This window comes from Ascaphus truei, chromosome 5 (genome assembly GCF_040206685.1).
Source record: "Ascaphus truei isolate aAscTru1 chromosome 5, aAscTru1.hap1, whole genome shotgun sequence".
Lineage (NCBI taxonomy): Eukaryota > Metazoa > Chordata > Amphibia > Anura > Ascaphidae > Ascaphus > Ascaphus truei.
The window spans coordinates 120,650,070-120,674,076 of record NC_134487.1 but is presented as its reverse complement, the minus strand read 5'-3'; the positions used below and the strand labels follow the sequence as shown (position 1 = coordinate 120,674,076).

At 41.0% G+C, this 24,007-nt stretch overlaps 1 protein-coding gene across 1 annotated transcript in view; it reads left to right on the top strand.

The window, feature by feature from the left end:
* Positions 1-24,007, top strand: part of LOC142495286 (dynein axonemal heavy chain 3-like) — a 1,152,169-nt gene that overhangs the window by 940,132 nt on the left and 188,030 nt on the right. Inside the window, exons 61-62 of the mRNA XM_075600542.1 lie at positions 11,290-11,493; positions 13,612-13,742. Coding sequence (XP_075456657.1) covers positions 11,290-11,493; positions 13,612-13,742 — 335 coding nt within the window. The remainder of the gene's footprint in view (positions 1-11,289; positions 11,494-13,611; positions 13,743-24,007) is intronic.

Below are 24,007 nucleotides of genomic sequence, written 5' to 3'. Positions count from 1 at the left end.
TATTAATACTTTATATAGATTTGAATGACAATATGCTATAGGGGAGAGTGAATGGGCTTTGGTTATTTTGTAGTTAAGTTATGAATGTTTTGGTTATTAATGAACGTTATACTGTTGTTCTGTTTGTTTATTGCACAACATATAATGTTTTACAACTTGTTATTCATAAGAACTTCAACATTATGTTTTTCAAAGAAAAAAAAATATTTATTAATTAAACAATATATATGAAAAAAAACTGAACTCCCACCCACCCTTAACTCCCTCATTCTAAACTACAGGGCCTGCTTCTGGGCTGGCAGACTTGCTCAACTGGGCAAGGACCTCTTCCTCATGTCAGAGCTAGAGGAGGGGTCAGGGTCAGGCTTCACGTGCGAGGTGGAAGGGGCCTCCTCTACCTCCTCCTCATACTGGAAGACTAAGATACCAAATTCTGGCTGAAGTTTTAAAAGAAAACAAAAGTAATTTAATACACACTCTGTGTCTTCCTATACTGGAGAGGAAACCAGCAGCTTCCTATTATGGAGAGGAAACCAACAGCTTCCTATACTGGAGAGGAAACCAGCAGCTTCCTATACTGGAGAGGAAACCAATAGCTTCCTCTACTGGAGAGGAGTCTCCTTTCTATCACCAATGAAAACTCTGGAAATGTACAAGATCTCTATCTCACCCTTGCCATTATTCCTTTTAAGAGATCATCAGATTTCAGTAGTAGCAGTTTTATCATGGAAGATCTATCCAGGCAAGATGTTGAGGCTATTAAGGTTTCTCAAAGGCCATTTGATATCTGTGATGTGCCACAACTACTAATAAAGTGTCCATTTCACTTCACCCTTTATTCCAGTGGTGTCTGGTACATTTCTCTATAAGAACCTTATTCTGTAGACTATGATAGCGCTGATCCGGGGCTATCTCACCAAAGGCCCTATTGGCTTTAATAGGGCTTTCAGTACCAGATCAGCGGTATCGCAATTTACAGAAAAAGGGCCAAAAAATCTCAGATGGGTAATCCACCCTTTTGCTTCTGCATTGAACTGTTGAACAGGTGAAGGAACAAGACTCTAACAGAGATTAAACTAAGCTACAACAACCAACTGTTGCTTTGAAAAGTGGAAACAATGTGGAAATGGTGGATAAACAATATAGACTGGGATTGAAAGAGAGACTGAATTCTTTGTGCAGACTCCTTTATGTAAGTGGAATTGTTATTTCTGTATGGCTGAACAAGTTTGTCTGGAGATTTTTAGAAAGAAAGAAAAAATCATTACAAAAAAAGACCCTCCAGGGCTAGAAATATGTCTATTTCATCCCTTGTGGTCAGTTGGCACAGAGTAAGACTGACATCTTCTTTTTTTTTTTTTTTTCCAAGTCCGTTTCACTCCACCAAGAAGGAAAACAGGCAGGTCTCAGTCTCCTGGGGTTTTTTACACTAAAATCGCAAGCCATCCATTGTAAATTAGTGGTTTAATTTTAACAGCTGGATGTTTCCGTTAAGCTCCCAGCTGTATGTCAATTCTTATGTTTGCCAACCACAGAGCAAAATAAAGGGGAAAGTCAGCATCAAGTAAATATAGATTACTTATCTCATTTAGTAATAAAGAAAATGGACCCATAGGAATAATATCTTGTGTTCTAAATGTACTATGAATATTTAAAACTGGGCAGAATTTATCACTTATATTTACACATTGCTTTGCTAACATCCCTTTATAAAAAAAATGCATCAAATGAAGTAGCTGAATGTGCAGTGAGACACAATTGACATTGGAAGAACATAATGTGTATATACTGATTACATATGCTGATTGGTAGGAAAATCATTGTATGTTGTTATTTAGGACCCCCCCCCCCTCATTAAATAAACATGTTTAGTTAGAAGGTAATATATGTTTATACACACTGCCAGCGGATTAAAGCTTATACTTGGAGCCAATATTGTCTCCCTACCATAATAATAGTAATAATAATAATAATAATAATAATTATAATAATGACTGTGCAATTGTATGTCCGTAATATTTGCATGTATTTGCGTTTGAGTCTTTATATTTAATCATTTTGGTACAAAGTTCATATTTTCTTAGTGTAAATATTAAATTCTGCAATTTGAAATGTGGGCAGTGAGTAACATCCCCAGAATAATAGAGTCTTTTTTTGTAAGCCACTTATTTTCCCAACCAGTCTGCAATAGTTTCTATTGAGACAGAAAGCCCTGGACTGTTAGGAAGGAGCGACATGACTTAAGGACGAGGGGCCCCTCCCCTAAGGAGCCATGATGTCAAGCCAGGGGGAGGGATTAAGTAAGGGGTACATAGGGCAAGGGGGGAGGATCCTAGCTTATTCTTTCTTCTACTGGAGCAAAGTCCAACCCACTCACCCTGTTTTTAGGCATGAGGGATGTCAGCATTGTAAAGAAAGATCATGACTCTGCTCTGTTTTCTTTTTGTCGCACCTTGTAGTATGTGTTGGCTGGAGTAATGTTACTCTGAGAGGGGGACTCAGTTAGTATTAGCTCCTGAAGGGAGGTCTCACACCTCAGAAGTTTTTAGTGGGGAAGGCGGTGCCATTCCAGGCTGTTGCGGCCGGCATGGTGGTGACCTTTTGGATGGAATTTGGGGAAGGCGGTACCATTCCAGACTAGGCTCAGCTGGTGTGTTGGTGATTTTCAGATGGGGGCTCTGTGAATTCAGACTAAGGTGCTGAATGGCTAGAGGAGCACGGGCTGAGGGTTCTGCTGGAGCTCCAGTAGGTGTGAGCGTAGCAATCTGGCTTGGTCCCTAGTTGGGGATAAATATGAGATATTTATCTGTTGTAATAAATAAAGCTGTGGCCTTTAATTTCTCAATAAAAATGTATCTAAGCTGGAGAACTCAAAACTACGTGAATAAGTGTGCTGAATAATCACAATACATACAGTTCAGCTACAGGCGCTTAACAACAAGCAAATATGAATGTATAAATGTCCTTGAGTTGGCCCCTAAGGGGTTAAATACAACCTTAGAGTTCAAACTGTTGCCAGAAACAGTCCAAAAAACAAAGCAAACCACACCGCTGACGAAGAGGCCATGCCTCGAAACATGTAGGGTGGTTTGCACGGTGATACTACGACCGTAGCTGTTGAGTTTATGCAGAGCTGAAGACTGTGAGGGAGAAGGCACGGAACAGGTTAACGTGGTTGGCCCGGGCTGGAGTGAGATCATAAATGGGGTAATCAGGCGGTTCACTGCTGCCGTCAAGGTATGAAATTGGAGATCCACACGCAAATAGATAAAAGGTTGTTTAATGAGTGCATATACACTGAAAAAAGTTCTGCTACAGCGAAAAACTCTGACGCGTTTCGTCCGCAGGTAGGGACTTTAACAAAGTCCCTACCTGCGGACGAAACGCATCAGAGTTTTTCTCTGTAGCAGAACTTTTTTCAGTGTATATGCACTCATTAAACAACCTTTTCAGTGAACCGCCTGATTACCCCATTTCTGTCTATTTTGCCTTGGCTGGAGCACGCTTCGCTACACTTCCGGATCAGGGGAGCCCTGCGTCAGTGTTTGAGTCGAGACCCGGCGTGTCAAGATCGTGAGTAAAACTCATTTCCCCCCCCCCCCTCCTTGTGGGGTGGTTTGCCGTGTGTGACACCGGGTTTGTGAGGGCAGTGGCGGAGGATTGCGGTATACATATAGCCGCTTACGGTTCCCTTACAGGGGACATGGCAGTACCGCTGCTCTATTTCCTCTATTTCCACGTCATAGCCCCGTCCCGTGGGATAGTCACGAACGCACGGTGCTGTGGGGTTTCACATTACCTTATGATTCTGGACGGGAGTGTATTTATGGAATCATTTATCCATTGATTTTTCTGGACTTACTGTAGTACTTGCATGTGTGCAATTTTGGTAGCAACAGTCATTCCTTGGAGCAATTCTGGGACATTTTGTTGGAGTGAAATCATCCCTGCAACCGCCAGGGCTGCTGCAACGCCGTACGGAGGAGGTTACATGGTGACGCACTAGGGAAGCGTCACGAGAGACAGCAGGAACCTCCCATTACCGGAAAGGCAGAAGCAAGCAGTGGACGCGCTGCAGCAACAGGCGGAGTATCCCCCCGTGAGGACAACTCTGCATATCTCCAGCGCGGATCTGTGAACTACGGCTATTTGCTTATTTTATTCGGATGTTTGTGAGTGTATTACCACTATTTGTTTGTTTGTCTCATTAATCTAGTAAAAATGTTATTGCACCAAGAAGTGTGCGCTTTCTGTTCTTCTCAGCCTTTAATTTCTCCCAAGATGTTGTATGGTATGTTTATTCTGAATGGGAGAGGGGTCCCGCTCGAGGCATGGGTAAGTCATGCAGTCTCACCCACAGGCAGACTATCTCTCATTTTGGAAGGGCTTCAGCTAGAGAAAAGTATGCCTGTGGAAGGCTGTTTTGACCATTCCGTCATTTATTAATAACTCCTAAATACAAAATCTGCACATTGTGTTAACACTTTGAGAAGGTACAAAATAATGTGCCAGACAACATCACTGTAACCATCAGAGAATTTATTAGGCTGTTTTGTTGATGGAAAATGCCATCCAGGTTGGTATATAAAATGTGAACTTTAGAGCAGCAGTTCATCTTTAAAATCCATTTAATACAAACATTCTGCGCTATAAATTAACAGTATATTCTATGCAATATGTGCATCAATACAATCTTCACACTGACAAGTGATTAGCTAAGTTGCAGATCGATCTGTTGTCCTGTAAATCGATCGTTTTGCTCTGGTTTATTTAATTCAGTTGTTTCTGCAAAACAGTACCCACAATGCAAAGTTCTGTGTGGAAGATCATGTGACCAGGCAGTTACTAGATACAATTGGTTCACTGTTAGAGAGGGGGCAGGGCTCAAGAGTCAGAGCCTGTCTCAGAAGAGGAAGGAGTGCAAGGGGCCAAGGTCGATGTATTAGGCTACAACCCGAGTGTTTCCTGCAGCCCACACGCCTGGCGGCACATGCACAGGTGAAAGCCGCGTTGTGCGATATAGGGGGAGCGATGGAAGGCGCAGTGGCCACGGCCATTGCGGGGGGAGGAGAGCAGCCATGATGTCAGCGCAGCACAACGCACAGCACACTCCCTATTGGTCCACCCGATCTGCCCTGCCATTGGCTGCCACACACCATGTGATCGTGTCACCATACGGGAAGACAAAATTCTTGTCTTCCCGCTGGCTGACGTGCCATCTTGCTTCATGGTCACGGCAACAGAAACCACTGGGACCTGCCTGATTGAGGTTAGGTTTCGCCGGGCGGCGGGGTCGCGGGATTCTGGCAATTTGATTTGTTCAAGGGCCGTCACGTGATGCGACGGCCCTTGAAAAATCAAATTTTGCCGGCTTCAGCTTTTCGCGACGTCGCTCCGTAAGCGCATGCAGCGGCGGCAATGTATTTGTTTTCGGGCGACGCCGCATCACCGGCACTATAAGTGCGGCCTTAGGTGTATAGTATCAGCCATTGAGCTACCCATACAGTATGCTTTGTTAAAGAAGTGTGTTTTAAAATGTGTTTTGAAGGTGTACAGTAAAGGTGCTAGTTGGATATTGAGGGTAAGGGCAATCCAGAGGTGTGGGGCAGTGAGTGAGAGGTTTTAGGCAGGAAAGGGCTTTAGATACAAAAGTGGTAGAGAGAATACATCCTTGAGCAGAACGCACAATATTCGGGCTGAAATGTAAGGAGGGGCAAAAGAGTTTACAGCCTTAAAAGTGAGGAGAATTTTGTGTGTAATACAGGATTTGATAGGAAACCAGGAGAGATGCTGAGACAGATTTAGGAGAGAGTAAAGTGATTCTAGCAGAAACGTTTAGGACAGATTGAAGGGGACACAGGTGAGAGGCAGGAAGGCCGGACTGTAGAATGATACAATAGTAAAGACAGGAGAGAATAAATGTCTGCATTAGAGTTTTAGCAGTAGAGGGAGAGAGGAAAGGGCATATCTTTGCAATGTTACGGTGGAAAAAATTACAGGTATTAGCTATGTTGTGAATGTGAGAGGAGATGTGAGGGAGGAGTCAAATGTGACAACTAGGCAGCGTTCTTGGGATATTGGGTGTACAATAGTATTGCTAACAGTAATGTAGAAAGGGGCAGTAGGGCCAGGCTTGAGAGGAAGTATGAGGACTTCAGTCTTTGACATGTTAAGTTTGAGTTGGCGGAGGGCCAGCCAGAACGATATATAGTGAAGAGACATTCAGAGACATTCATGTGGCATGAAAATGTGACCCCCTGTAAGAGACATGTGCAGAGGTACAACCAGGGAGACATATTTGCGGAAAAGTAAACCATGGCTTTTATTCAACCCGTAGCTTTAAGCAATACAGTTTAAGGAAGCACACAACTAAACAAACATCCTATCCCTTGTTACTCACTTTCCCAGTCATTATCTGCAGGGCTGGGAGGATAGGCCTCTTGCTAACCTATGACCACAAAGTCCAAAGAGGTACCTGTAAGCAGGGTGCCCTTTGTCAGTCTCTAGGTCTGGGTTGGTGTCCAATGGGGGGTCACCCTCTTGCGAGTTCCAGGGTCCGCTTGTTCATGGGGATCTTGCTGGCAGCACAGTCCTGTGCTCAAGACCACTTGTGGCTCAAATGAGAATGGTTGGAGGGAAAGAACCTGGGATTGGGGCCCTTTCTCCAGGTAACCAGTTTCTCTTCCAGGGAGTGCTTGAAATCAGCACGCTTTAGTCACTTGAGGAGGACTTTTCCAAAGCACAGTCTTTCCCTGATGTGCTTAGCATTTTCACCTACATGGATGACTCTTCACTCAAGCTCCTCTTTCCCTCTTACTAAGTCTTCTTTTAATCGCTTGGACACAGGTTTTTCCGTGCGTTGGGTTATCTTTTATTCCCTGAGACAAGGGTGACCATATGCATTGGGTTCAGTATACATGATCATGGGTGGTTCAACCTGGACAGAGGTTTTATTGACTCTGATTGAACCCCGTGGTATCTCAGTTTGGTAGTCGTAGATTTATAATCTTGTTGTATTACTTCTTTTACGCTGGTCGATTCTACAATGTGTGGGGAAATCCCAAGTGATGTCTGGCGGGGTATCTCTGCTATAAAAGCACAATTTTGAAGCTTCTTCAGTACCAGGGGATCCCGGTCTACAGCTTTCTCATCCATCATGTGCTTATTCGCAAAAAGCACGACCCCCTTATCGGTAGAGAGGTCATTTATGATTGGTTCAGGATTCTTAAATTCCAGTACATCCATTTCGTTGTAGTTCTCCTCACACCTAACCATTACCTGTGGCGTCTGTAGCTTGCAAACTTGTAGTTATGTGCCCTTTTCCCTTGCAAGGATAAGTAGACAACTAGTGTTGTACCTTTATGGGTGTGATCACTGATACAGTTCTATCTCATTATAGCCAAAGACTGAATCCTTGTAGCGGCTATTCTCATTGTGAGGAATCTGGATTGGGACATGTGGGCATGGTAGCATGATAGGATTTGTATTCCGCTTCTCAGTCATAATTCAGTTCTATTTTCCTGAATTTTGTGGAAAGCCGATTGTAGCAGACGGTATTGCGGGTGCACTTATAGCAACGCACAGCTTGCTTGGTTGTTATGTTGAACCTATATCTGGATTGAATCACCCAAGTAGCTTCCTTCATTTTGCTGTATCATCTTTGCTACAAACACTTCCTAACATTTGACTGGAGTAGAATGACACGTTGCTTCAAATGTTCATAATTCTCTCTTTGTCATTGCATTCTCCATATTGACTGGAGAAGGCAGGCTGCTTTATTCTGGTGACACAGCTGATAAGTTTTCGTTCCCTAGTCTTTATTTATTTATTCATATCCTCGTTATGCCATTCTGTTAGTCGTTGTTTTTAACTTATTTTCATTTCTGTTGTTTTCATTGTTTACTTCAGTAACATATTGTGCCTTTCTGTAGACTCGGTGGCCGCTGATGTACACATATTCCCCCGTTCCAGTGATTGTTGATTTAGAGCTTACATCCTATTGGACGTTCATTTGGTCCAATCAGATTATACCTTACCGATTTGGCACCATTTTGTAATACGTCACACATCAGCTGGAGGCGGGGGGACGCTTATATCAGCTGCTACAGACGCGACTTGTAAATATTCTCTTTGACAAAGTGCGACGGCCCGAAACGTGTTACAGATTTTTTACTCACCACTGTACCATGATGTCAGCCATGGATTAAAGGACTTTTAACCTTATACTCACCGGTGTCTAGCCCCCAACTTCATTGCTGTGCTCCGCTTCCCTCCTCCGTGGAAATTCTTTACATGTTCAGGGCTGGTCAAGGGATCGTCACTTACTTGTTTCGGCTCTGCTTCCCTGGTATAGGTTTTTGAGGGTTTCTCACTGTCAGCGCTGGAAAGACTCCTTCGGGGTACACGACTTATGCCTTAGGCCTTCTGGAGATTCTGTTATTCTTGGGATGAATCCTCCATTTGCTCTACGCTGCAGGGCATGTCGGCCCCCCTTTTTCTCCGCAGGATCTGTGAACATGTATGACCCGTCCATGGTAAATGGAGAACCTTGTTTCTTTTTCTTTCTTTTCGCTTTAGATGACTTTGTCCCATCAGGGATACTGGGGTCTCTTTTGTTTGAAACTTCAGCAGTTTGACTGCACTCACCATGATTTTCTTGCAGTTAAGGTAGCTAGTGGAAATATTCGGTGTTCAGCTGGTCCTTTTCTTGCTGCCGCCAATCAAGTTTGTTGTCATAAAGACTTGTATTTTTAGTGCGTGCAGATTTCAGGCAGCTCCACCATCCTATGGATGTGTAGTGGGTGTGCCACGTTTCGGGGCCTACACAGGATATATCTTCATCCTCATCCGTTCCCTCATAGGACTGGAAGAGACACACTTCTGTGTGGTCGGGTTTATTACAGGAACACCCAATTTTGCCCTCCCATTTGGCGGTATCAGGTGTATTCTTCCCCTTGACCTCGAGTCGGACTATTGCAGCTATTTTCTCCATATATACTTGAACCCCGGCTGGCAGTCTTACAGGTGAGCAGACGTCACTTGCAGAGTTTGTAGCTCTCACAGGCATCTCTATAGATTTTTTCTTTTTCTGAGCAGCTATTCTAAAAATCCACAGGTTTCTGGTGAGGTTTTTTTCCCACACAAGTGTTGAGGTTGACTTTGGTCACAAGCAGGCAAAATACACTTCATTTACATTCACCCTCTAGACTTTTGACAGCTAACGTATTTTTTTTTAACCCATTTTTGTTTTCAGCTCCAGTGACCCCACAGTTCCTGAGTTACTGTACTTACCGGAGAAGTTAATGGGCTAAAATCTACTTCAGAGGGAAACAAAATGGCTGGCACATTTTGGGCCAATAGAAAGCTGCTTCATCGTCAGCTTTTTAACCTTCCACCCATACAAATGAATGGAAGACACCTTTCACCCATACAAATGAATGGAAGACACCTTCCAACCATACAAATTAATGGAAGACACCTTCCAACCATACAAATTAATGGAAGACACCTTCCACCCATACAAATGAATTGAAGACACCTTCCAACCATACAAATGAATGGAAGACACCTTCCACCCATACAAATGAATGGAACATCTTCCACCCATACAAATTAATGGAAGACACCTTCCAACCATACAAATGAATGGAAGACACCTTTCACCCATACAAATGACTGGAAGACACCTTCCACTCATACAAATTAATGGAAGACACCTTCCACCCATACAAATGAATTGAAGACACCTTCCAACCATACAAATGAATGGAAGACACCTTCCACCCATACAAATGAATGGAACATCTTCCACCCATACAAATTAATGGAAGACACCTTCCAACCATACAAATGAATGGAAGACACCTTTCACCCATACAAATGACTGGAAGACACCTTCCAACCATACAAATTAATGGAAGACACCTTCCACTCATACAAATTAAAGGAAGACACCTTCCACCCATACAAATGAATGGAAGACACCTTCCAACCATACAAATGAATGGAAGACACCTTCCACCCATACAAATTAATGGAAGACACCTTCCACCCATACAATTGAATGGAAGACAGCTTTCACCCATACAAAGGAAGAAATAGAGTCCCCTTACACAAGTGAATGGAGTGTAAGGGGTGTTCCGCGTGGAAGGTATCTTATGGCATACCACTGCTTAGTAAATATAGGCCTAAATGTTCACCCTGAAAACTGTTTTTGGCATATCAGAATGTTTCATTATATCTTTGGTATCAAATAGCACTTTATTGTTTGGTGAAAACATGGAAAATACTCTTTTATGCAATAAAATCAGATTGTGTGTTTAATATAGAGCACTGCAGAATAAATTAACATTGAAATAAATAACCCACAAGAACAAATCATATAAAAACACGAGGAAACCGTACAAATCTAGCCGCAGTGGTGACAAGGGAATAATGTAGCATAATACTAGCACCTTTGGGATGATAGCATTTCTTTGGCAAAGTATTCTATTAATTCTGTGCATTTGTCAGTGGAGATTTCAATGTTTTAACAAATATTCCTGGGTATAGTTACAGCAATATTTTTTAAAGATGTTTTTTTTATAAAGAAAAGGAAACTCACAGTAATAATATATACTTGATTGTAAGATGTCTTTTCTGTGAAGCAAGCAAATATATTTCCTACCTGAAGTTTAAGACTTATTTTTTAATAAAATCCTGCTACCGTGTCAAAATGTCCTATTATTTCATAACACTGCAATATTATAGTACTGTATTTTATCTACTCATCGCTCTGACCTTATGTTCATTAATATTACTCTTGCAGTAAGAGTTTATTTTGGTCCTTTTAGAACACATGACCTCTACAGGAATGAAATCAAAGGCCACTTGCGACATACCGTGCAAGGAGAATCAATGAAGCAAACAGTTGACAAATCTCTCGTATTAAGTCATTTGACAGGCAACAGCTTATTGCTCCTACTAGATTCATAGTTATAACACCTATTTTTATATAGATTCTTTATTTCCACATTTTTTGTTGTTGAAGCTACTGGTATATGCAAAGAAAAAAACTGCTCTGTTAAAAAAACAAAAAAGCAAATAAACATTCTAAAGCTCTGTAATTGCTTAGTTAACAAATCTGTCACTCAAATAAAATTCCCCGTGTTTCCAGGCCACAACACATAAATTACATCACATTAAAGCCGACAGTATTTCCTTAAATTAACTCAGTGTTTCTGTGTTTGTGTGTTCATGTTGATTGAGGTTTTTTTTTTTCCTTGTTGAAATGTTTTCTTAATTTGATAGTTCGGGACACCCGTGCTAATTGAAAACATCTCAGAAGAACTTGATCCAATCCTGGAGCCTGTGATGCTGCGACAGACATTTAAACAAAATGGAATGGAATACATTCGGCTCGGGGAGGCTGTAATTCATTACAGCAGGGATTTTAAACTCTACATGACCACCCGTCTACGAAATCCTCATTACCTGCCTGAAGTGTCTGTCAAAGTATGTTTTCCTCCTGCCATCCACTGAACAAGGATATTATAGGAATTAGTAAAATTGGTAGAAATGCAAATACATTGGGGATAATGAATGAAGTGCTGTGAAGTTATAATTGGACTGTGGAATTGTTTTCCCAATTCTAATAGTATTATTCTGTATTTATGTGGATGTCAAAATAATACAGCTGTGCTATAGCACATACATCTTTTCTAATTAAATTTTATAGCTTGTTGAAGTAAGTATTGCTTTTTCACAGCTAACTTCTTTAAGCAGATATCACAGTGAAAACATAATCATTTACTGAAAAGTACAGATAATTTGCCTTGGCTGAAAACATTTTTAAGATTTGTTGGTAGAGTTTGAAAGTATTATGAAAGTAATAAAGTAAATTTGGAATACTCACGGGCTTATGGAGGGAGTGTCCCAACATAGTATATGGGGAGGTGGGAAGGATACTGTGCAGTAATAAGGGACATTGAATTCCCCACATTACTTAAGGTCATTAGGAAAATTAGGTATTTTAATTGGTTTGGTTGACTCAAGCTCAGTTTACACTAATTGTTAAATAATGAGGTGTAAATTCCTATCCAAGGTACCTTTTTATCATGTTTTGAGGTACCCTTATATTTAACTCAATACATACAGTATGGTAATGCTTAAAACTGCCTTTGCTAAGAGAAGAAATAGGCCAGCATAAGAATGGAAAGGGAATATGCAAGATTACTATTGTTTTATATGTGCTCCAATATATAAATATATCTAGTTTGCTCAGTGAAAATGTTATTAATTGTGAAAAATACAGTCTCAAAAATATACAAACACCACAACTTAAATACTATACCAACTCTCAAATAAACAGATGTAGCAAGACTTACTGCTCTTGTGCCGTGGGAACGAAATGCAGAAAACTGGGGCCCAAGAACAGCAAGGTTTGCAGTGGGGTCAATGCTTTTCAATGGGACCCCATAGGATTAATCCTTTGCTTGATGGGCCATCTGCTGGGGAGAGAAAAAGTCTTCTAAACTTTTAGATGAGCTGCGCAGACGTCTCTCCGCCTGCAGCTTCTGAAGGTAAGATCCAGGGCTGCCCTTATATGGGGCTCTACATCATCACGAGGGGGAACCTACAGACGAGGCCACGATTATCCTAACGCTTGCTTTAAACTAGCCGGGCTACATTCAGGGTATGTGCTGGATATGTTCTGGGCTAGTTTGAGGCACGTTTAAGGCATTTCTGCACTGACTAACGACCCATAGGATTAACACAGCAGGGGTCCCTGGCAGTCCAATTCAGTTTGAATGGGACTGCCAGGGACCCCCGCTGTTAATCTGATAGGCCATTAATCAATGCAGAAATGCTGGGGCTAGTTTAAGGCATGTTTAAGGCATATATTCAGGCTTTTCCTGGGTCTTTTTGGTGATTGCCACTGGTTTGTGTTAGAATAGTCGCAGTCTCAACTGTACATTACCGTATTTGGTCATCTATATCATCAAGGGGGCTGGACAGTGTTGCGTGTCCTGTGCAGCCTCCTGAATGATGTAGATGACCAAATATAGTCATAAAGCTTCCCCTCCTTATTTAGAGATCCATATTTGGCATCTACTTTATCCAGGGGGTTTGCAAGGAATTACAGCCCTGCATCTTTTCTTCAGTGTTGCGGGGTAGAAGATGCAGATGTGAGCAGAGATGGCTACACAGCTCATCTAAAAGGTTAGTACAGTGTTCTCCACCCAGCAGATGGTCGAAAAGGATTAACGCTACAGGGTCCCATTCAGAAGCATGGAACCCTGCTGAGTTAATCCCCCCAGGCAGCTTACTGTTCTCGGGCCACGAGAGCTGCACCTGCACCGGAAATAGACAATATCTCGGCATCAGGAATAGTAAGTCTTGATACATGTGTAATAGTCAAAGTTTTATCAAAAGAGAAGAAAATATATATATATATTTATTTATATATTAGTTATCTTCAGGGAAATTTGCAACAGTAAGAAGTTATGAAGTTTTGCTTAATGCATTGATTGAGTGACAAATTGAGTACAAATTATACAGGAAATAGAATACAGTATTTTATTACAAAATTAAAATTAACACAATATTTTGTTTTATTTCTTACTTTCCCAGGTTACCCTGATTAATTTCATGATCACGCCAATAGGCTTGGAGAACCAACTATTAACTATATTGGCTGCCGAAGAAAAACCTGATTTAGAAAACACCAAGAACCAACTTTACCTAGAAGGAGCCAAAACCAGGTCATATTTCAGTTACACTTATTTGTTAAAGCATATTTGCCTTTAAAATAAATTAATGTATAGTTCCCCCTAGGTTTAAAGCCGGGGGACTCCGGAGCTGAGCCACATTAATTTTAGCTCTAGGGACTCTCTGCTCCCTGAGATACTTACAGATAAAGGTGCTGCGGGTATCTTAATCCTGTTTAAAGGCCCCTTGTCACGTGGGCCAATAGGCCACTAGGAAGCTGCAATGGATGACGTCGCTGCTTTCTATTAGCCTGCGGGACCTTTAAGCAGTCATATTGTGTGTCCATCCAGGGCTGCTACCTGAATCACCTTCAGATGGATGCATGTCAGAAATCAAGTGGTTACGGAGCTGAAATCAACATAGTTTATTAAAAACCCAGGAACTCTAGCTAGTTTAAGATTTATACTAAGAAAGTTTTGAATTCTGTTTTATGAATTGTGCTTTTGTATACTTACCAAAAGGGAAGCCCCAGGCCTGGAGGCATTGTTGCAACTTGCCCAAGCCCAACTCCGGGCATAAAGATCCCATAGACTACTTCATACTGTACATGGATAACCATTTGTATCTATAAAGATCCCAAACAAATTATTTTCCAAATTAAAGCTGACAAGGGCCTCCCAACACCATCTTGTAAGCCCATGTTGAAAATGTCCAATTAAATCTTTATAAAATGAACTCCTCTACACAACAATGTATATTGTACATTAAGGAATGTAACAAAAATTAAGGAATGTAACAAAAATTGCAAAGGGGCAATTAAATTAGCAACAATGGATAATGAAAAAAGGATTGCAATAGAAAGTAAGGTCAACCCTAAAAAGTTCTTTAAGTACCTTAATAACAAAAAAATGAGAAAAGAAAATATAGGACCCTTTCAGTGTGAGGTGGGTAGGCAGATTATTGGAGATAAGGAGAAAGCAGAGGTATTAAACAAATTATTTGCCTCTGTGTTTACCAGGGAAGAATCAAGTTCAATAGTAGCGCCACAGGAGGAAGCCACAACCTCCATATTAATGACCAATTGGTTAACTGAGGAAGAAGTTCATAAGCGACTTGAAAAAATTAAAGTAAATAAGGCACCTGGCCCCGATGGCATACATCCAAGAGTTCTCAAGGAGTTAAGCTCAGTAATAGCAAAACCATTATATTTAATATTCAAGGACTCCATTTCCACAGGCTCAGTACCACAAGATTAGCGTAAAGCAGATGTGGTGCCTATATTTAAAAAGGGAGCTAGATCACACCCGGGGAATTACAGACCTGTAATCCTGACCTCAATAGTAGGGAAACTACTTGAAGGTTTAATACGGGATAATATTCAGGAATACCTAATGGAAAACAAAATTATTAGTAATAGTCAGCATGGATTTATGAAGGATAGATCTTGCCAAACTAACCTTATTTGTTTCTTTGAGGAGGTAAGTAGGAATTTAAACCAGGGTAATGCAGTTGATGTGGTCTACTTAGATTTTGCAAAGGCTTTTGATACGGTTTCACACAAGAGGTTGGTGTACAAAATAAAGAAAATTGGACTCAGTAATAATATATGCACCTGGATTGAAAACTGGTTAAAGGACAGACAACAGAGGGTTGTCATAAATGGAACTTTTTCAGGTTGGGCTAAAGTCGTGAGTGGAGTACCTCAAGGATCGGTACTGAGACCCCTGCTTTTTAACTTGTTTATTAATGACCTTGAGGTTGGGATCGAGAGCAAAGTCTCCATCTTTGCTGATGATACTAAATTGTGCATAAATAGAGAAAAGAAACCTAGTATATAAGCACTCTTCTTCACAACTAAATGTATAATGAATGTATTAAAATACTTTATTGTATCAATGAATAAAAAAATGGGGTTTAAAATAAGATATATATCAAACAGTACGTGACTGTCATTAGTAACGTAACTCTGGTAAGTTAGGTTGATGAAACATATGGGGATCCCTTATAGATATTCGGGATCCTTATGCTATTGTATAGCTGCCTATTAATATAGGACTAAGGCCGTCACTGGGCCACTGCTTAGAAACTGATCTGTCCCTTATAAGGCGGATCTGAAATGTGTAATAGTAAGCTATAAAATGCTTAATTCGTCCGCTATATGTGTAATCTGTATAAAGACAGCTGGCAGCCTCCCTGGCGGTGTGTCTTATGAATAGGGTTAAACCAAAGCACTAGAAAAGGACCCACGTAAGAGTTTCTTCCCCACACCACCACTAGCCTATGAGGTTTAACTAAAAAGTAACCAGATGTCCCTAACTAATAAGTATACAGGCAATGACAGCCCGATGGGTACTGGATACCACTGAAGGCTAATGTGGAGGAATAAAAGTATTCTTCCCCCAATGTGGTTTAGTAAATGGTCTCCTGTATGGAGATACTGCTTTGGTAAAAAGACCCTTATAACATATGTTCAGGGTAGGTTACCGACTGGCATTGTATTTACACAGTTAGATTCATATATTGGATCCAGCTAATGAGTGGGGGGGGGGGCAGTATGATATGGGCTGTCTGAATCAGCGTACTACATACTGTACAAGGCATACAGGGTGGTGGAGTACTTAGTAGACAAGCCTCTACATCAAGGGGCACTGTTGTCCTTGAGCCTCATGTGTCAATGACTGAGATCTAATGATTTCAAGTTTAGTAGGCAGAACAGTAAGTGAACTGATATTTCAGGTGTTCCCCCCTCTTTGCCTCAGTTGGCAGTAGTATGAGGAGTGATAACAGCTAGACTGTGTGTGATTACTGCGTAGTGGCTGATCAGGCACAGTTATTGCAACCCAGTAGGCTATTGTAATTATTCCACTCACAGCGTGAGCTGGTCAAGGCAGTGGGATGCAGCTACTAAAATCTAACATCTGATGCAGTTTGCCTCTCATATCAACACAGTGCCATGCGGTGTGCAACCCGTGATCATTACTCAATTACACCCCTGCACCGGAATACAGCTGTCTACGTGTAAGTATTTCACACATACACGTAGGAGAGATGTATAGAGAAGGCAATTCCTGTGAGCCGTGATGATATATTGCAGTGATCAGTGAACCACGCAAAGACACATAGATAGAGTACACACTTCTAGCTCTGTAGTATAAACAACAAACAGACAACTGAGGCTCCCTCACTAGGCTACCAATGTTATCAAATATCCAGATCTAGTGTTGATCAGTGGTGTCTAGATCTGTGTAAGTCACATAGCGGGACTACAGTTGCATAGTCCCCTATATCAGCGCTGATCATAGATATATCAGCGCTGATATGCTCGAGGGTATGCCTATCTGAGCAGTGGGCTCTAGGAGAGCAGCCCCATATAGCAGGACAATTCTGCGGTGTGAGTATAACCCGCAAACTATCCTTAATCTGATACACGGAGGAAGCTATAAGGAGACAGCAGTGTAGCTGTCGGCAAACAGCTGTTTTCAAATAGAAAGCTTCCCGCGTGTGTATACTGAGATATGGCCCTCGCGGGAAGCTTTCTATTTGAAAACAGCTGTTTGCCGACAGCTACACTGCTGTCTCCTTATAGCTTCCTCCGTGTATCAGATTAAGGATAGTTTGCGGGTTATACTCACACCGCAGAATTGTCCTGCTATATGGGGCTGCTCTCCTAGAGCCCACTGCTCAGATAGGCATACCCTCGAGCATATCAGCGCTGATATATCTATGATCAGCGCTGATATAGGGGACTATGCAACTGTAGTCCCGCTATGTGACTTACACAGATCTAGACACCACTGATCAACACTAAATCTGGATATTTGATAACATTGGTAGCCTAGTGAGGGAGCCTCAGTTGTCTGTTTGTTGTTTATACTACAGAGCTAGAAGTGTGTACTCTATCTATGTGTCTTTGCGTGGTTCACTGATCACTGCAATATATCATCACGGCTCACAGGAATTGCCTTCTCTATACATCTCTCCTACGTGTATGTGTGAAATACTCACACGTAGACAGCTGTATTCCGGTGCAGGGGTGTAATTGAGTAATGATCACGGGTTGCACACCGCATGGCACTGTGTTGATATGAGAGGCAAACTGCATCAGCTGTTAGATTTCAGTAGCTGCATCCCACTGCCTTGACCAGCTCACGCTGTGAGTGGAATAATTACAATAGCCTACTGGGTTGCAATAACTGTGCCTGATCAGCCACTACGCAGTAATCACACACAGTCTAGCTGTTATCACTCCTCATACTACTGCCAACTGAGGCAAAGAGGGGGGAACACCTGAAATATCAGTTCACTTACTGTTCTGCCTACTAAACTTGAAATCATTAGATCTCAGTCATTGACACATGAGGCTCAAGGACAACAGTGCCCCTTGATGTAGAGGCTTGTCTACTAAGTACTCCACCACCCTGTATGCCTTGTACAGTATGTAGTACGCTGATTCAGACAGCCCATATCATACTGCCCCCCCCCCCCCCACTCATTAGCTGGATCCAATATATGAATCTAACTATGTAAATACAATGCCAGTCGGTAACCTACCCTGAACATATGTTATAAGGGTCTTTTTACCAAAGCAGTATCTCCATACAGGAGACCATTTACTAAACCACATTGGGGGAAGAATACTTTTATTCCTCCACATTAGCCTTCAGTGGTATCCAGTACCCATCGGGCTGTCATTGCCTGTATACTTATTAGTTAGGGACATCTGGTTACTTTTTAGTTAAACAACCTCATAGGCTAGTGGTGGTGTGGGGAAGAAACTCTTACGTGGGTCCTTTTCTAGTGCTTTGGTTTAACCCTATTCATAAGACACACCGCCAGGGAGGCTGCCAGCTGTCTTTATACAGATTACACATATAGCGGACGAATTAAGCATTTTATAGCTTACTATTACACATTTCAGATCCGCCTTATAAGGGACAGATCAGTTTCTAAGCAGTGGCCCAGTGACGGCCTTAGTCCTATATTAATAGGCAGCTATACAATAGCATAAGGATCCCGAATATCTATAAGGGATCCCCATATGTTTCATCAACCTAACTTACCAGAGTTACGTTACTAATGACAGTCACGTACTGTTTGATATATATCTTATTTTAAACCCCATTTTTTTATTCATTGATACAATAAAGTATTTTAATACATTCATTATACATTTAGTTGTGAAGAAGAGTGCTTATATACTAGGTTTCTTTTCTCTATTTATGCATTCTTGTTTCTACCTAGTTAGCACCTCACATTGGTTCAAAATACTAAGTTGTGCGGGTGTTCTCTGTGTGTATGATACTAAATTGTGTAAGGTAATAGAATCAGCGCAGGATGTAATTTCTCTTCAGAAGGACTTGGAGAGACTGGAAACGTGGGCAGGTAAATGGCAAATGAGGTTTAATACAGATAAATGTAAGGTTATGCATTTGGGATGCAAGAATAAAAAGGCGACTTACAAATTAAATGGAGATATATTGGGGGAATCCTTGATGGAGAAGGATTTAGGAGTGCTTGTAGATAGCAGGCTTAGCAATAGTGCCCAATGTCATGCAGTAGCTGCAAAGGCAAACAAGATCTTATCTTGCATCAAACGGGCAATGGATGGAAGGGAAGTAAATATAATTATGCCCCTTTACAAAGCATTAGTAAGACCACACCTTGAATATGGAGTACAATTTTGGGCACCAATCCTAAGAAAATATATTATGGAACTAGAGAGAGTGCAGAGAAAAGCCACCAAATTAATAAAGGGGATGGACATTCTAACTTATTAGGAGAGGCTAGCTAAATTAGATTTATTCACATTAGAAAAGAGGCGTCTAAGAGGGGATTTGATAACTATATACAAATATATTCAAGGACAATACAAGGAGCTTTCAACAGAACTATTCATCCCACGGGCAGTACAAAGGACTCGGGGCCATCCCTTAAGGTTGGAGGAAAGGAAATTTCACCAGCAACAAAGTAAAGGGTTCTTTACAGTAAGGGCAGTTAAAATGTGGAATTCATTACCCATAGAGACTGTGATGGCAGATACAATAGATTTGTTCAAAAAAAGGTTGGACATCTTTTTAGATGGGAAAGGTATACAGGGATATACCAAATAAGTATACATGGGAAGGATGTTGATCCAGGGATTAATCCGATTGCCAATTCTTGGAGTCAGGAAGGAATTAATTTTTCCCCTTAATGGGGTTTTTTGTTTGCCTTCCTCTGGATCAATAAGTAAGTATAGATCTAGAATAAAGTATCGGTTGTCTAAATTTAGCATAGGTTGAACTTGATGGACGTACGTCTTTTTTCAACCTCATCTACTATGTAACTATGTAACAAGTTTATATTATTATTATTAAGACCACTGTTTTCAGAAAATATTCCTGGCTAGATATTTCTGTATGGGAACACATGTTAGCCATGTGAAAATTCCTTGGGGTAGGCACTTTAAATATTATATGTACTTTAATAGGGGTACTGTTATTCCACAGGGTAATTTCACTTAGCTAATGATGGGGTGCACCTTTTCCACCCATTTCTATAAAATGTTATGTGAATAATATAAAAATGGAACAGACAAGCACAACCTGTATAAGTGGATGTATTAGATGCAAAAAATAAAACAATACCTGCTCACTAAGGTTGTGATTATATGGGAAACGGGCGCTGCGCGCGTGCCTGAAAAGCAACATTAAAAAATCCAATAGCAGCGCACATACCTGTTGTGGCTTGTGCGTGCCGCATGGAGCTTCAGGGCGGCTGTCTCCTGGCGCGATCTGCAGATTTGTTCTTGGCTGACGGCAGCATTGTCACGTGAGCAGTTCCAGCCAATGAGGGCGAACCACTCACGGCCACACCTCCTTGCCTCCTCTCCACCGGCTCCCTGGTATAATCACTCTGCTGCTCGGTGGCAGTGATGGGTGACATAACAGAATAGCGCTGCCGCCTTGCAGCATTTGGTATAATTGAGCCCTTACATGTGAGGAAAACTCGACTTTTTTTGTAAAGAGCGCGGGTACTAGCACCTCTGCGGTGGGCTCGATAAACCGGTGGGTAGGATTTTTCTCCCTGTTCAGGTTCTCCTTTCCGGCGGCCTGCACCAGATCTCAGGAGTTCCAAAGTCTCGCTGGATTCCTCCTACGTCACTTCCTTGTTGCGCGCACACTGTTACACTGATACGCTGGTCTCCTCCTCTCCTATGCATCCACCACTCAAGTGAGAGATCACGCTCTGTAAGGATGTATGCCTCAGTCCTTGGCGCTCCTTTGGTACCATTAACCCTATGCGTTTTGTTCTTTAGTGACTTCGTCAGGGGCTTTACCTAGTCTCTCCTAATCACTTATATACCATACTCAATTAAATATATAACTGGCTACCAATCAATCTCAGGAAAACATCTTGCAGTATTTCCCTGATAGTCCATCAACTATTAACAGTCACCCATCACTATTGGTCACACCATATGTCTAAAACAGACTTAGGCTTTAAGTATAATAATATAATAATAATAATTACTACCATAAAAGAGCCAAATATGAGGCAAAACACTATTAGTTATAATACCTCTTACTGTATATGACCTGATGAACGGGTGACTGTGAAAAATTCACACAGGATATTGCATACATATAATCAATTTATCTTTATAGAATGAATAAAAAAAAAGTCTGATAGAATCAATATAAAAAACAATGTAAAAAACGACTGATATAAAATTAAATAATTGCACAATTACTAAAACGTAGGGTTAATGGTACTGAAATATAAGTACTTATACCGGAAAAGTGTGAAGGCTACATTTCTATGGAAACCCTGTGAGTGCATTACTGTACCAATTGTTTTATAATTATATTTGTGGGCGTTTTGTGCACTTTCTCTTTGCCTCTCCCCATCTGCTATGCTCACATTCGTCATACTGGCACATCCTCTTTTCCTACCTTAGCACTAAGTAACTTCCCTTCGCTGCTGACAACTCAGCCCATCTCTCACTCACTTACATAATCACATCCATCAGCCAATGGCATCCTTTCTACCTAAGATTTGAAATAACTTTGTTTATTTATATATAACTTATTTGTACTAACTGTTTAATACCTATAGTGTTGTCTGGTCATGCCCCTTCTCAAAAGAACCATCAGTCTACTTAAAGCAAAAAAATCGATAATTTGAAAAAATATATTTGTTAATTGTTTAAGCAGTGTGGATGTGCAAAAGTTAGTCCATTTAATTTTAAGTAAAATAGAGATCATCTGGGGGAGCGGGGGCAGTTCGGAGGGAGAAACATACTCCAGGGGAGCAGGTGGCGAGAAGATGGGGAGATCATCTGGGAAAGCAGGTGACGAGAAGGTGAATAATCTGGGGGGAGTGGGTGGCAGAAAGGTAAGAGGGTGGGGAGATCATACAGTGGGGCGCAGGGGCATGGGAGGGGAGATATCCAAGGGGATTGTGTTATGGGAGGGTGTGAGGAAGGGGAGATCATCTGGGGCAGATGGGATGGAAGATCATCCTGGAGAGCGGGTGGTCGGGTAGGTGGGAGGGAGGGGAGATGATTGGGAGGGAGTGGGGGTGGCATGGAGATATCCGGTATTGTTAAATTTTATTATTTTAATATTTAAAAATACATTAATTTAGTCTACAATAGTAATAATCTCCTCAGGACGGGGTATTACCTGGGTGGGTTAAAAGCCTATAGCTTCAGGGATTATTATTAAATAATGGCATGAAAAATCACCACAAGTAAATTGACACAGATCCCCAAGTCTGAGTTTACATAGTATTGTGTGTGTGTGTATAAATATACATATATATATATATATATATATATAAACAGAAAGAAAAAGATCCCAAAATAGTACTCTAGCGTACAAAAATATCAAATTTATTAAACACATAAAACATATACAAAAGATCCACAGTGTCCCCAAAGCTGTCTTATCTGAAACACTGATAACAAAACTAAGCTAAGCACTGAAGTCAGCAAAAAAAAGTAAAAAACTAATAAAGGTAAGTACGAGACTGAGCTGAAAAAAACAAGTGAAAGCTGAGTATGAAACAGACAGAAATAACCCAACAAACAGAATAAATGCAGAACCTGTAGTGTAGAGGCTAGAAGGTTTGCCTCTGAACACTAGGACTGGACGGTAATGAAAGGGTAGGTATAAAAGTACATAAACAAATTGGCTTGTAAACAAAATAGCAAATGCATACACAATAGGAATCATTCATGAGTCAAAATACACACACAGACGGACGAAGCAGGTGGCGAAACGTCCGCGTCGGGGCTCCTTTGTCTGTCCTGATCCGGCAGTGCCCCTGGCTGTTCTTCTCTCCCTAGCTGCAATTTTGAATTTTGCGCTCTAGTTGCTCACGGAGCATGCGCATTGCGGCGCTCTTACCACACTGAACAGACTCCCCTCACATGCTGACTGTCAGCTTCCTGTTTGTTCTGATCCTGGACCAGTGCTAAGTACAATTTTGGCTGTATTTGATCTCTGTCCATAGCCCTGCTGCCACTCTGTGTGTGTATTTTGTATATGTTTTATGTATTTAATAAATTTGATATTTTTGTACGCTAGAGGGCTATTTTTGGATCTTTTTCTTTCTTTTTCATATATTCTACATCCCTTAGCACCGCCAGTAGTGTTGATATTGCACACTTTACCTTACTGGTTTTAGCACCTCTTATTTATGGTCTGTTGCAGGCATTTTTTCGTGTTTCATATATATATATATCCAGAGCGACGTACGTTTCAGACCCCCAGCTCTTACAGAGCTTGAGAAAAGACCTTGGGGTCTGAAACGTAGGTCGCTCTGGAGTTTGTTTGACTGCCTGATGACTTTTGATTAATAAAAGATATTTTTTCTACTCGTGAGTGCTGCGGATTTCCTTTCCTGTATATACAGTATATACACAGATTTACTGTACATTTCAGTAAGCAGGAGAAATGTATTGTAAATGACAATTATTTTTTTTTTAAATCCCCCCAAGCAAGTAATGACCTTACCATACCTGCACAGATCTTTAGTGCTTCATCAGCATTCATTCTTAATACTACATCTTACTGCATTGTCCTCTACTTGCATGTTGGGCAATTGGACCTTAAAGTTCATATGTTTAGGTATATACATTTCATATGTTTAGGTATATACAGTATATATATATATATATATATATATATATATATATATATATATATATATATATATATATATATATATATATATATTAGCCTAATGTATGTGTTGTACAATCCCCTTGTAGATTTCTAATTCAAACAAGTATTTATTGGTATTAATATTTGTCAGTCATTGAACATGGCCA